The sequence below is a fragment of the Dermacentor andersoni genome, chromosome 11, assembly GCF_023375885.2.
Source record: "Dermacentor andersoni chromosome 11, qqDerAnde1_hic_scaffold, whole genome shotgun sequence".
Taxonomy (NCBI): domain Eukaryota; kingdom Metazoa; phylum Arthropoda; class Arachnida; order Ixodida; family Ixodidae; genus Dermacentor; species Dermacentor andersoni.
In genome coordinates this window covers 109,640,222-109,654,482 of record NC_092824.1, presented here as the reverse complement: position 1 = coordinate 109,654,482, position 14,261 = coordinate 109,640,222, and the positions used below count along the sequence as shown (strand labels likewise).

Sequence of the window (14,261 nt, the reverse complement as noted above, 5' to 3'; positions counted from 1 at the left end):
TCATTATTTAACATTCGATTTCATATTTAAAGCTTATCATTTGTATCCGATTCTTGTTGTAAGTTTTTGATATTCGCACACGTCTACATACGACACACTGATGATGGTGCACTTGTTCTAGTTTACGTAGAGCACCCATTGTGTAACCCAACCTGTATTACTGTTTCTTTTTATCGTTGCTATTTCTTTTGTATTTGTATCGACCACGATGCTTGGACCATGAGTCCGTAGTATTCTATAAATAAATAAATAAATAAATAAATATCCCCGGCGGGCTTTACTTCATGGTGGTTTATTGACGCCTGATTTTGTATCTTACAGCTTTAGGTGAATAAGTGACCATATTCTCGTCTTGCGGTCACGTTTTCATAGGTGACTGCGACGTAAACGTCGACGTGTACCTGAGTTTCAGAAATCTCCGTGATCGAGACACTCCCAATATTGAGCTGTCAACTTAAGATCGCACGCTCACATCTTGCATTTATATACCCCCTATTGACTCCAGACTTGAAAAAAAAACACGTTGGATTCAATATTTGCTGCTATTTCTTTTCCGCAGTGCGCAGCAGATGCGCTACGTGCTGCTAGAATGGGACCATGACGCTAGGTTCAGGAGGCCCATAGACAAGGCGTCATCTCACCTTATCTACTCCACCACATACAACCGTAAGTTTAGTTGAGCATGTTAAAAAGAAGTTGCTTTCTGTAGAACCACTCACAATTTCAATAGATAATTGTCTACTGCACGACTGCTACTACTGTTCTGCGGTTCAACGAATGCTGTTAGGCTTCTACACTTAACCTTCTCAGACACAGCGTCCATCCTCGTAGACATCGGTTTTACCTTTTTCATAGGTAAGGCGATAAAAGCGAGCTAAAATATCCCAAATGTAGGCAAAATATAAAGTTCGATGCACTTGTCCCAATAGGTTAAGCCTTTATTCATTTTGTCGCCGCAGTTGTTTCCTTTAGAATATTGATAGTTCGTGTCAGACGTGACACTGCATCATTACCTATGACGAAAAGAATAATGTGTTCAGCATTTCGAATGTCAGCAGATGGCGGCAGTATAGTATGAAAAGAGAAAGCAACGAACCTCCATGCGATGGTAAACGTATACGTATTTGTGTACGCAAACAATTAAAAGGGACTTTCACCTGAACAAACTCGAGAATTAGTGTTTTGTTCGTATACGTGGTAGTTTTTCAGATTCGCTAAAGACAGGTAGCTCGTAAGAACTGCTTTTAAATTGTACTCTGTCGCTGAGATTTCGTTTGGCTTGAGAAAGCTACAGTATTGCTCTACGCTCAGCAGTGTTCGGAAGTGTTCCACGCCTACTGCTGACACGTATCGGTTTGGGGACATACTATGGGTCTCGAGTTGTACGGGAGATTTCTGATTCCATATTAAGCCCAAGGATAACCCCACAAAAGACGAAGGACACATCGGAATGTGTTCATTGTCTATATTTCTTTTAGTGCGCCCCATTGAAGATGAAAATCGACAAATCACCGCTTCCCACATTTCTGTTCAAAGGGGGCAAGCAGCATCACGGTTGGACTGCTTTCGGCTGATATTATTCTAATTTCCGATTATGCAACAATCTTTTATGGCGCACTATGAACAAATTCGGCTGCAGTTGTTTGTTTCATCTTATCTTGAGGTATCTTCAAGTCGTAATCACGACGGCACTGCTACTCTACCATTCTCTACGTTTTTACCCTTAGCTTAGGAAAATATATTCTAGGAATCTTGACAAACGCTTACAAAGTGTACCGGGTAACATAGGTGCTTGTTACAATCTTTCGCGACACTATCTTTGCGCTCAGGCTCCAGAGTTATGTCGGCAGGGCTTGTACAGGTCGCGCATTCTCAATAGAGACAGTATATTATTGAATCCTTTAATAATCGCAGTATTCCTTTGATTAACAGGCGAAAGTTCATTGATACAACCTGTAATACAAATGTCCTAACGTGATAGTGATGTCCTAACGCACTTGCCAACGACAGTTCCCTCCGAGTATGATAAACAGGTCTCGACAGGGCATGCAGAAATAGGAAAGACGTCATGGCCGGTATGTTTCAAAACTCTCCGATAGGATAACATTACTTTCAAAGCGTTCTTTCGAAATCTGAGCTATCGTCAGTCAATCACAAAACATGGGTGTTCCCTTCATAGCGGACGGCCCAGTACATTGTCGACCTCGTGGGGCATGGCCCTCCAAATATCCAGGCGCCGCCGTCTGCGGCTTAAGGAGAAAGTCTGCTAACCTATGCTATCGAGCGTTACAATTTGCAGACTTATTATGCATAAGTGCCGTCAAAGCTACTTATTCACGATTTCCCCGTTTGCATCTTCCCTATCGCTCTTTGCGTATTGTGTGTTTTTGTTTTTTGTTTTTTTGTGGAGCGGTATCATTAGGATCTGTAATTCTTTAGGTGCTGCTGGGTAACTATAGAATCCTCTTGAATTGCTGTTCACCCCACATGTGAAGCCTTTGCCGCTCCAGCGTAGATGTTGGGATCTATGTGAAGCCGAGCTTTCGTGAAGCACTTACCTAAACTATGGGAAACTAAATTTGGTGTGTACAACTGTCTTTATTGAAATCTATGCAAAGCGTAAGCTAATGCAACATTTATGTTTATTCACCATAACCAGTCACAACCTTAACGTTACGCAAAGTGTACGCTTATGCGCTACACCAATCCCAATCTAAGTAGAGATGTAAACACCAATTCATGCGAGTGCACACCGATGAAACGTTGAGGCAGTGGTGTCACGAGAAGTAAGGTGATGCTTATGGAGGGAAGAATGGTGAGAACAGATGTATGCTGAGAGAAAAGTACGACGCGAAAGACGGGGGTAAGGTCGGCAATTATTTTTTCTCCGATTTTATTCCTGCGTTCATGGCCTCGTGGAAGCTGCCACGCACGCACAGGTGCTCCCGCGCGAACGTGATCTGGCGAGAACGCGATCTCGCGCTCACGTGCTACGCGACGCGAGGCCTACGCCTATGACGCAACACTGCAGTAACCCCGGTGAGGAAAGTCTGGGAGGATTCACCAAGAAAAGCGCTGATTTAATACCTTCCAGTAACACGTATGCAGTACGAGTTCTCTAAGACCGATTAAACATTTCACCAAAGCCTGACGGCTTATACAGCTTCCGCGCGGGTGCCCACTTGCCACTATTTTCTTTTTTCTGTTCTTGCACTCGGCTTTAAGAAGCATTACTTTGTTTTCCGTTTTATAACCAGCAACCTACTAACCCAACAGAGAACTAGTAACGGCTGGCCTGACGGATTTATGCGTTACGCATTAGTTGTCAACGGGACCGAAATATGTTTTTCGCCGTTTTCCAATGCAGCCAAGTATGACTACGGTAGCTTGACGGTCTCGGAGATGATCCGCTCGCACGACAGCTACCTGCCCAGGAACGCGTTCCTCGTACTGAGGGACTGGAAATCCGGATACAACTTCGAAACGCTCACCCTCGAGTTCGAGAGCTGGGGCATGGACAAGCTCTTCAATCACCTGCTGGGCCCGCAGCCCGGATCGACCAAGAACCTCTGGAACTTCATGGGCCGTCGTCGCATCCCGCGTGATGCATCGGCTAAAGAACGAAAGGAGATCGAGGACTCTGTGAGTATTTTTAAGGCACTGACAAACTGATTATCTTGTAGGATATGTGAGGTGCGTCAGCAAAAACTGATGTAGTATTCTGTCGGTAGTTCCAGAGTGCTTTGGTACTGCAAAGCCCTGAGAGCTTTAGCACTGTATTACTCGAATAAGTGCGTCTTTTAGCGACAATCTGGCTTCAGCATCACCACTAGAACCTGTTCGGGTGCGTAGTAACGCTGAGTTGCGTAGTTGTTCTCTTACGCCACATTTTAGCGGTGTCAGGGCAACTTGAAACTGCCAAATCGACGTATAAATAAGATCAACATTCAAATCAGATGTGAGAGATTGAATTTAGAGCGGCGGACAAATTTCTGTGTGTGATCTGTCTCCAGCTCATCAAAACAATGTCGGATATGTCCTAGCGGCGCTAATTTCTATACCGTTGCACCGACTGTTGTCAAAGACAGTCAGTTCTGTCGTCACGGGTGAAACATTTGTCGTGTTTTGGGACCTCCGGCCGTCGTCAGGGCAAAAATTTTTGCCACACGAAAGACATTCCCGTATAGCGATCTGTCGTCCTGCGTGTCAACAGACGCGATTCTGTCCTTGCGATATCAATTTCTGTCTTCTAGGGGTTGAGACGTGGCCAAGTTCGTCGTGTCAGCAGAACATTTCGTCGTCTCTAAAAGAAGAAAAGCATACAAAATTTTCTGCTACGTGAACATCCTTAACTGCACTTTTATCAATTGCACTAAGACAATGATGAAGGCAGTCAGTGCTCATAGTAACTGTTTCCTTGTATATGTACCACGAAACTAGCACCAGGTCTGATAAATATTGCACCGAACTGAGCTGTGTTTCACACTATTTTCCCAGAATGCCTTACTTTAAGCAATGTGGCATACAATCCTATTTTGTTTTGATGCAATTTAGACAAATTATTATGATGATAAAGGACACCCTTGTAGATACACTATCTTGTGCTCATAATGGGGCAGATCACGAGACATGGTTCTCGTGCTGTTGGTCTATACAGTTTGCTCCCAGCAAATAGACCGGCTACATTACAAGTTAAAACTGCTGGGCAGTCCCCTTTAGTCCACTTAGATCTCGCTTGGAGGATGGCCTGTTTCAGGCTTCTCGCACACGTCTCCAAATCATTAGCCGATATATTAACCGGCATTAGCCTTGTCAACAGCATTTATTCGCTCATTTATGAATTCAGTTCTGATATATATTTCATGTGCATCTGACAGTGTGAGATAAGATTTCTTTTGATTTCTGAAAATTAGATGCGGTAGCTGCGATTCCAACCTATTCATGTCACCCCACTCTCAAGTTTGCCCATCTAACCGTGGTTTTTGTCATCGCATTTGCAATGTGCAGCTACGCATCGCCGACCGAGAGTACGACCAGATGTATGCCTACCTTACGCTCTCGATCTTTGGAAAGACCGTCGAGAGTTTTAGCATCGACGAGAGCATCTTGGCCACACTGAAGGAAGAAGGTTGGCAGTTTCCGACTATCAGGCTGCTATATGTGGCAGTGTGCACGTGCGACCTAAATCGGTTTGCATGAAGGAAAGTTTGCACCCTTTAGAGTTTATCTTGCCCCCAGACAAATATCGTGATCTATCTTCTGGCGTGCCTTTCCTTTTTTTTCAACCTTGCGCACTTGGTATGCCCAGGTCACGAACCGTATGCATGTTATCAAGCGTGACATAGCATTCTTGACAGAAAAGCAGCGAGCGCGGAGGTTTCAAGAAAGGAAACGCAAGCAAGACAGAGGATGCTTATTGCTTGGTGACAATTAAGGTGTACCTTAAATGGTGTAAATTATTTTACACTGTATCAGCTAATCATTGTGATCTGCAGGACCACTAAAACACAATATACGCAAAATAATGTAGATAAAACAAAGCTTCAGAAGCTTCTTTTGAACGGCATTTAACAGCGACGTTTTCATCATGCGCAACTCTGACTTACTGAAGAAATTGGGCTAGTTAGAGATGTTGCTTCTGCTGCAACATACCATAGTGCGAAAAAAGTTTTAACAAAAAAGATAGATGGTACTAGACAGAATTCCTTATCCGTAAATATGTTTTCCACACACGAAACTACGTCGCTACTTACATGATTGCAGTGATAGCTGTGCTCGTCTAACGAATGTTTGCACAACTCTTACTTTTATACTTACTACACTGGTCCAGCGCTTCATATCAAACGCGTATATTTTAGTCTAATCGAAGTAATAGCATGCCTACCAACCTGTGACACTTCAAAATTCATAAAATCCCAAAGAAATCACACCTTAGAATGAATTGTTTTGTGTTTGGGAGGGGTTGTGGGTTGTGGGCACTTTGTTCTCAGATTGTCTCAAGCACTCGTCTATTTAGAGACATATACGCACTTTATTAACAATGCTTGAAAATTAGACGTGGCAAGCAGCAGCTAACGTCCAATAGCAAAGATTGAGAAGCGCATTGTCTGTAGGCTACAGTGGCCTTTTTGAGGTAATTTGCTGCTGCCAATTTCCACCGATTCAGGTACTGGTCCGGGTATCAAATTTCTCGAATAAGATACGCATCTTGCGTCCTTTCACCACCAGGAGACTTCCAATGAAATATTCGGCACCCACGTTGGGAAAATGTTTTGCAAACAGACTTTAGTTTTCGTAAATATTGACGCAATATTCGTAAAATTTGAAAACATTACGAAAGATTCGGGATGGTTAGCAGAACAACAGAAAGCTTGAAATGCGCGCCATTACGGTATCCTGGTGTGGGATTAGGCGAGCAGCCATGATACACGTAGTACGCCATTGATGCTTACCTGAGTTGCACTGCTCTCGCCTTAAAGTAGAGAGTAGATTCGAGGGTGATAGAGTCTGATGGGACAAGTAATTTCACTTGATACCTCCGGTAGACTTTAATGGGCTGCTAGTAAATATTATTAGAAACATAAAACGCGCTTTCCTATGTTGTAAACAGCTACTGCTATGGTTCGAACGCAGAAACTTAAGCTACCAGATATTTTGCTCGTTCATTTGGCAGCACATGGCACCAGACTGCTGTATCTCGCCATCGATGCGTGGTGGTAGCTATCGTTCTATGACCAGATGTATGGTCATGATCGAAACAGATGAGATTGGTGGCACAGGCTCAGGAAACCGTGCACGTGGAGATATATATACAGTCAGTGGTATTAGGTCTGTACACACAATCCATTATTACAGATGCAGCTGTATGTTAAAAGCTGTCCGCGGCTATATTATCACATAATGAAGACACATTCCCATTATTTTTTGCAGCCACAGTGAGCCCCATATTTTGCTGACTCCATTCTGCAGAAGTGTAAATCCGCTGGAGAGATATTTCTGCTGAAAATAAATAAAAACATCTGTACATTTCCCTTTTGCGGAAGGAGGCAAATTTTGTCCTGCTTGCGAAGCGGAACGGACAAAACATCCGGCAGCACGTTGCAACTACCATTTGCCTTTTGATCTTTAGTTTCTCGCAAGTGTGAGTCAGGACGAATCAATGGGCTTGCTCTTTTTCCCGAAAGAGACAAGCTTCGCGAGAAATGTTCTGGAATATTAGTAGAGGAATCAGCGCCAGTACCAAAGTGTGCAGCCAACAACGATGAGAACAAAGTAATCCGCCCGTACGATATTAAAACATGCAATGATAGTGATAATTGCTCAAGGCCATCCCGCTTAGTATGAGCGATGTGCGAAAGCATATTTCTGTTAAGTCTGTGCCTGTACATGCCCTATAGCATATAAATTTAGCACTTAAATGTGCCCACTACCCCGATCACAGTACGGGAAGTGCGGTACTCGTACAGCATACTTCAAAATAGTTATTTCGCAGTTCTACATCTCTGAATCTAAGACAAGCCATATTGCTTCCCACTGTACTTTCGCTCAGCTAAACCGGAGGAGGCAGTCCGGAAGTTGTTGGGCACCGAGGTCCGCAAAAAGTACTTTTACATGACCAGAGACATATCGCTGCTCATGCCAAGCGAGTTAGGCGTGCCGGTCACGTTCGACTACAAGCACGCTGAGTTTATCTACGCAAAGCGAGAAAAGATGGGTCTCACACACGGCGACAACGCAGAGCTCAACTTGGACATCAAGCACCACTACCTGTAAGTGCACTTCTGTGACTAAGCCCAAGGCAGCGGGTCCGAATTCATGCTATAGTTGGTATGGATGCGCAAACGTTAGTAGCCCCGCAACCAACCTTGAGTGACTATACACCCGTAAGCAACTATTTGTCATGACATTGAGTGGGAAGGCCACAATAAAATTAAACCACTGAAGGCAGTGCCCATCCACACTCTTGTCTATGTTTCTGCACATTCTAACCTTTTTGTTGGCAGTCTGGCGTAAACATATCAAATCATATCACTCAATATGAACGCCACCAATGGCAAGTTTTCTTTTAGGAAACACTTCGCATAACTGAGAGCCATGAGCACTGTATGAAAAGTGATGAATGTTGGGCAGACAGATAGGGGCAAATATATTTCCGCCAGCAATGTAAGGGGGAAACGCTGAATTTTTTTAAGAGCAATGATTACTTGTGACCTGCAACTCGGACCTAAAACGTGAATATGTACCATGGGGCTTTCGCGCTGAACGTTTCGTTTTGTAGAATTCAGTTATGTTCGGTATAGCTGTAGAAGAACTTGCGGGCCAAATTCAAAATCAAAGCCATGGGCACCACACTCCGATTCAGAGGCTCTATTGCAGAGGCCCAGAGTCCAGCGTTGTGGCCACAGACATTTAGTCGGTAATGAAAAAACTCCACAGTTCCCTCACCTACCAAACTGTTTACGTTTGGCACAGTCCCATCACGAATATATGACAATATGTTTAGTTGATCGGTGACCCGCTGCAGAAAGTAATGATTATGAGCACGTGGGCATCTGTCGGAAAATGTGTTCGTGCTCCAATTTTTCATTTCTGAATGGTATCAGGCCATTCACTTACGCCATGTTTGGCCAAAACTCATCAAGTTTTCACAAACAGTCTTCCACACAGCAATATAAACGAGCGTTCACGGTACTTAGCTACGCTGCTTGTTTTCTAAATATATTGAGCAAATGTCCATGCAGGTGGACGCCGGGTTTCACGTGGTTAATTGAAAAGTTCTGCGGCATTCTCTGTCCCATTCTTCTAAAACGAACAATGCATCTAAAAACGAACAATGGATAGCGTCCAGAGACATATGAAACAATTTGCCTGATGAAACGCTTTCGGCATCATATTGCACAACCGCGCCAAACATTATTCTCGTTATGTTCGAATTTTCTCCCCACCCGAACAGATACGACGTCGCGTCAAGCCAGATGCTCAGCTTAGCACCAGAGTTCACCAAGCTGGCCCTAGGAACGGGCTACAGAGCGCGAACCGTCATCTCCTGGCCGCTCGACCTCAAGGCGACTCTCGCACCGCTCGAGGGTAGGCTGAGCCTGCGCCGTCCTCTACACCTGCCTTGGAACGTTATCAACCACATGTTCCAGCCCTTCACGTTCGCCATACCCTACGACATCAATGCGAACCCTGCACACGCGATGGCCGCGTTTCCAAAGCTGGTGAAGCCTCTCTACCGACCTGAAGAGCTGAGCCAGGTGAAAAAGAAGACAAACATTTTTGGTGCGAAAGCATCAATTGGCCAATTGAGCGAAAAAGCCAGCGTCTGTAGCAGCGCAACGGTACCTAAATTCTCGTTGGCTGCGACGCCATGTCATGTGTGCGCCTCGACGGAGTAAAGCGGGCGAAAGGGAAGGCCTGCTGCCGCAATAGCGGGCCAGGTGTTATGTGAGCGGAGAGGGTATCACCGCGACGCCGCGTCACCATCGCTCTGAGAAGCCTGTGTTATCCGCGTGATCCTTGTCCGCACAGGCTCTCACCGGCCTTCTAACTTCGCCTCGGTAATCGCTATAAAGGAAATATAGTATAAAGAAAGATGCAGTTTCGCCCGAAAGGCGAAGCATCGCCTGCGATAGCAAATTATGAGGCAGCCATGCCAAGTAAAGATCGTACTTTTATCGACCGTATCAACTTGTAAACATTCGTTTGCTAACTAAATTAATGAGCATGGTGTCAGTGCGCACAACAAACGTGAACACATCATACTCGATGACTGCGGACACTCACTGTCAAAACGATGGCGTGAGGAAACGCGGCAGCAGCACCAAGCGAAGTGTCATTCGCGCTGTCTATCGCTTCAACGCGAAGAGGACACATAGCACGCACGAAGCTACGAGCCACCGACGTACCTAGACTCTGCCCCAACCGCAGATCGCTCTCAAGATACGGCCGCGCGACCGTGCCCAGCCGTCACATGCGCAGTTGCAGCCGGAGAGAACGCTTGTGCGCGTGACAGCATGCTTGTTAGTTTAGTTAGTAAGCCAACGTTTATAATTTTATACGGTTGATAAAACTTTCCTTGGTTCGTATACCTGTCTAATAATTTGCTATAGCAATCGATGTTTCCCCTTTCTGGCGAAAGTGCACGGTATTCTTTTCGTAAAGACTGCACCAACCCTGCCCACAGAGCTCGATCGCTCTGCATCAAAGCTGTTGGATCGTGGTGTTTGCATCAGGGGTACCCTTTAGCTGTAGCAGATATGGACAGGGTAAATAAGAGAACATATCATGAGCACCATCCTCGTAAGCTTCATCATTATCTCGACTTTTCTTTAATGCAGTTCTTCATTTTCCTGTATTAGGTGTTCTAGTTGGGTATACCGCATCAGAAATTTTGTCTAGAGCACATATGTTTAGTACTTAGTAGTCTCGTGGCTTTCAGTTCAAGGAAGTGTGTCTGTGACTGTCCAGTGATTTGCACTGTAAACTCGTGAGTACAGCGAGTACCACGAGAGTAGATTTTCAATAAGTGGGCAAGTGATGAAAGTAGGGCGAGTTGGCATTGGTTAAAATTGCAAGCAGGGTGAAAGGACAACTCAAGACAACGCCTGTATTGAAATTATACATTACAGAATCAACTGCTAATGTTTCCCTCGAGGGCGTTCTCTCCAGTTCTCCTCGGTGCGCCACATTTGAGTTGAGATAATCACTTGTGAAACACGTGATAGGTCAAAGCCAAAGAAAATATCGAGCTAAATATAGCTCGACTTTGGTAAGTGCTTGTCCAGATATTAGTGGAAATCATACTAAGAGGGATTCGGTGGAAATTCAAAGGCCATTTGTAATTAGTAAAATTAACGGAGACAGCCTGAAGCACTGCTCTGTCAGTGTCTGAGTGCTTTCATACTTTAGCTTTGTATAGATCGCTTGAAAGGTATAGAATTCAAATTATCGATGCCTTAGGAGACGATGTTATACAAGAGGCCGCATAGCAATCTAGGTGAGACAAAACTGGCATGAGTGCAAGATAAATGTCCGTGTCGGGGGTTTAGTAAGGTTCATCAAACTGGTGGTGCATAATAGCATCATATAATAGAATGCACAAACAAAGCATATCCGCTCAGAGTCAGGCATAAGCAAAAAGAAACGCACATTGTAGAACGGATAGATAGAAGCGATAAAAACAGTGAAAAGGCACGAGGAGTAGATAAAAAAAGGAAGAAGGATGTGGCTTTACATGAGCTAAAAGATATGAGGACCAATTTCAAGTGCCGGACGTTTATCGAATATTAGAGAGGCTCCAATCCTATGTAATGCGTTCACCTCGCTCAACTGTACTGTGTGGCCCTGTAATCCTTTGATGCACGCGAAAGATCGTTGTGATAAAATAAAAGTTTCTAACAGGTTTAAATCTGGCTGAGAGGGGAAATTGTTCAGTATGAACACTGTAGTGCAGGGAAAATTTTAAAAATAAATTATGGGGTTCTACGTGTCAAAACCACTTTCTGATTATGAGGCACGCCGTAGGGGGGCGGGGGGGGGGGAGTACTCCTGAAATTTGAACCACCTGGGTTCTTCAACGTGCACCTAAATCTAAGTGCACGGGTGTTCTCTCATTCCGACCCCATCGAAAATGCGGCCGCCGCGGGATTCGATCCCGCGACCTCGTGCTTAGCAGCCCAACACCATAGGCGCTAAGCAACCACGGCGGGTGCAGGGAAATAAGACGCACGTGGGTGAAGGCTTTAAGAAGAGCCAGATAACGCTTCGGATCTAGGAACCACCAGTTGAGGTTGGCCCGCAGCCGAAGAGCACTTGGAGAGGCAGTGCTTTCCTTATGCCGTTCCATAACATGCTGGGGCAGTTCAGAGCATGGCCGAGCTGGAAGGTGTTAATGACAGTGAGCAGGACGGCAGCAGGAGAGAGTGGGAGGATTTATGGAAAGCCATGGTAGTTAACCAGAGGTAGTTTGGGTACCCTGCACTTGGGGGCGTGGGTAGTGGGATAAAAAGCAAACGACCTCGTAAGGAGAGAGAAAAACAAATGATCTCTACGAAAAGAAAGGGTACCTGCGACTTACTCGATAATAAATAAAACCTACGTCGAGAGTGTCTACACAAAATTTTAAAGAAATCTTAGAATATTAATGCTACGTGTTGTAAGCTTATAAAAAACGTATGGACGCTTCTACACAATGACCTTAAACTTTTTTTTAGGCCACTGAGCTTTTACCGGAGATTGCCGGATGTTTGGGCGAGTGTCGCTAAGCGATGACACTATCTGTGGTATATGCTTATTACAGGACACATGAATCTGCTGGGGATACCTTCGCGGACACCGCAATTTCAATAATGAAAAGAAGAGACTATGTCCGATAATTCTGGGACGCTCACAATAATCATGCACACAAAGAAAGCGCGCAAAAACAAGCACTGCAAGCAAACGACTATGATTTCTTTAGGTGCAGCAGCTTCAGGCCAGCCAGCGTGTTCTTGCCTACTTGCATGCATCTAGTTTTTTTCGCGCTGTTTCGAACGGGTACTTGTGGCATGATCTTTAAGAACGTTGACGTGCACCCTTTCACTTCGACGATGTATTATGTAAAAAACTTACTCTGGTGGATCTTTAGCGGACCGTTGGGGTCGGCGCCCCCTCCTCCAGATTTAGAACAACAAACTCAAATGCACGCACGCACGCAAACAAACTGCTTGTTTCATAGCAACTTGAAACGTCGATAAGAGGGGATTTCTTACTATATGTTCCTTTTATTTTAATGCCATTTACTCGGGCGCATGTGCAGTTCGACCAGCACTACTTCGACGACACCTTTGGCGTCGGCCTGAACGTCAAGGGCCACTTGATCAGCAAGGGGCTGCACCGGGCCGTGCGCGAAGTCTACCACGAGATGTCATTCCGGGAGCGCTTGTTCTACATGGCCGTCAATCCTCACTGGCACCCACGTGACATCAAGATCTACGCCCTCCCCGCTGCTAAAGACCCCACCAAGGAAGTGAGTCAAGAAGGCCGCCCTTAAATGCAGACGTGACATGTTAGGTGTGAGAAAGACCAGACAGAAATTAACAGAGAGTCACGGCTGCTTTTGACTAGAAGACGGAGCGGGACGAGCGTTTGCCTTACAATTGCAAATTATCAGCACAGTCGGGAAAATTTGACTGCTTTCCCAGCGTAAGGTTCACGCGTTCTTATTCTGCTATTTCTTATTCTGAATTTCTCTTCTTGCTTTGCTGTACACGGCAATTATGAGATGTGATAACTGCAGAAACGGGATGACAGCCATTCATTAAACAGCTGCGTGGCCGGTTCAATGAGCACTTCTCAATTTGATGAACCGTATTATGAGCACAAACTGCACATAGCAAAAATACACCAGCAGCATCTTTCTTTGTATCAAGACATATACAACAGATGTGAAAAATACACAGTGCCAGAAATAACAAATGCTACATGATGGCGCCTCACTAGCCTCTTAAACGAATAAAACATCTGAATTCGACAAATTCATCTCCTGCCCGAGAAATCTTAAAAATAAAGGAATGGTTCACTATTAAACGGGAACTATTTTCGGCTGCGGTATGCACTCAAAAGCATCATCAGATCCAGAAAAGTACGAAGAACAGTGCAGACAGTTTTATCAAATTTAACGCTGAATACGTCAGGGGATCTTACGACAATATCAGGCAGGCAGATAATCCTTTTAAATTCAGACCTTCAGGCAAGCATGCAGCGTACCAAATGAGGACCACCGGGAGAAGTGAACCACGCTACAGTAGCACACACAAAAAACATAGTGATTCAAATATCTTACCTCCTACATTGCTATTTTCTTGATTAAATTAATTAAATACGGGGTTTTACGTGCTAAAGCCAGTTTCTGATTATGAGGCACGCCGTAGTGGAGGACTCCGGAAATTTCGACCATCTGGGGTTCTTTAACGTGCACTTAAATCTAAGTACACGGCTGTTATCGCATTTCGCGCCCATCGAAATGGCTATTTTCTTGAGCCATAACTATTGTTTCCTGGTATGTCTCTGAAGAAGTTCCAAGAAGCACATAAAATGACTAATTATTTGATAATATTATGTTCTAATGTGCGGTTCGTGCTCTGTGCTTCTGTTGCAGCTTTATAGGGGCTCTACGGGGCCACGCAGTTGAAAGCTTATGTACGAATCACCTAACGCAGACTTGGAGAACAAGTGCAGCAAATGAATACATAACATACATAAGGCAAGAAAATCCTAAT

General features: G+C 44.7%; 1 protein-coding gene and 1 long non-coding RNA gene across 3 annotated transcripts in view; one reads left to right on the top strand and one right to left on the bottom strand.

The window, feature by feature from the left end:
• LOC140214012 (uncharacterized) overlaps window positions 1–14,261 on the bottom strand; it is a 185,075-nt gene that overhangs the window by 31,850 nt on the left and 138,964 nt on the right. For both annotated transcript variants that reach the window (XR_011890897.1, XR_011890898.1), the window contains exon 4: window positions 3,492–3,613. This is a non-coding gene — a long non-coding RNA (uncharacterized lncRNA). The remainder of the gene's footprint in view (window positions 1–3,491; window positions 3,614–14,261) is intronic.
• Window positions 1–14,261, top strand: part of LOC129386930 (vitellogenin-6-like) — a 47,491-nt gene that overhangs the window by 20,450 nt on the left and 12,780 nt on the right. Inside the window, exons 13-18 of the mRNA XM_055075400.1 lie at window positions 560–666; window positions 3,368–3,642; window positions 5,008–5,128; window positions 7,550–7,769; window positions 8,954–9,257; window positions 12,800–13,009. Coding sequence (XP_054931375.1) covers window positions 560–666; window positions 3,368–3,642; window positions 5,008–5,128; window positions 7,550–7,769; window positions 8,954–9,257; window positions 12,800–13,009 — 1,237 coding nt within the window. The remainder of the gene's footprint in view (window positions 1–559; window positions 667–3,367; window positions 3,643–5,007; window positions 5,129–7,549; window positions 7,770–8,953; window positions 9,258–12,799; window positions 13,010–14,261) is intronic.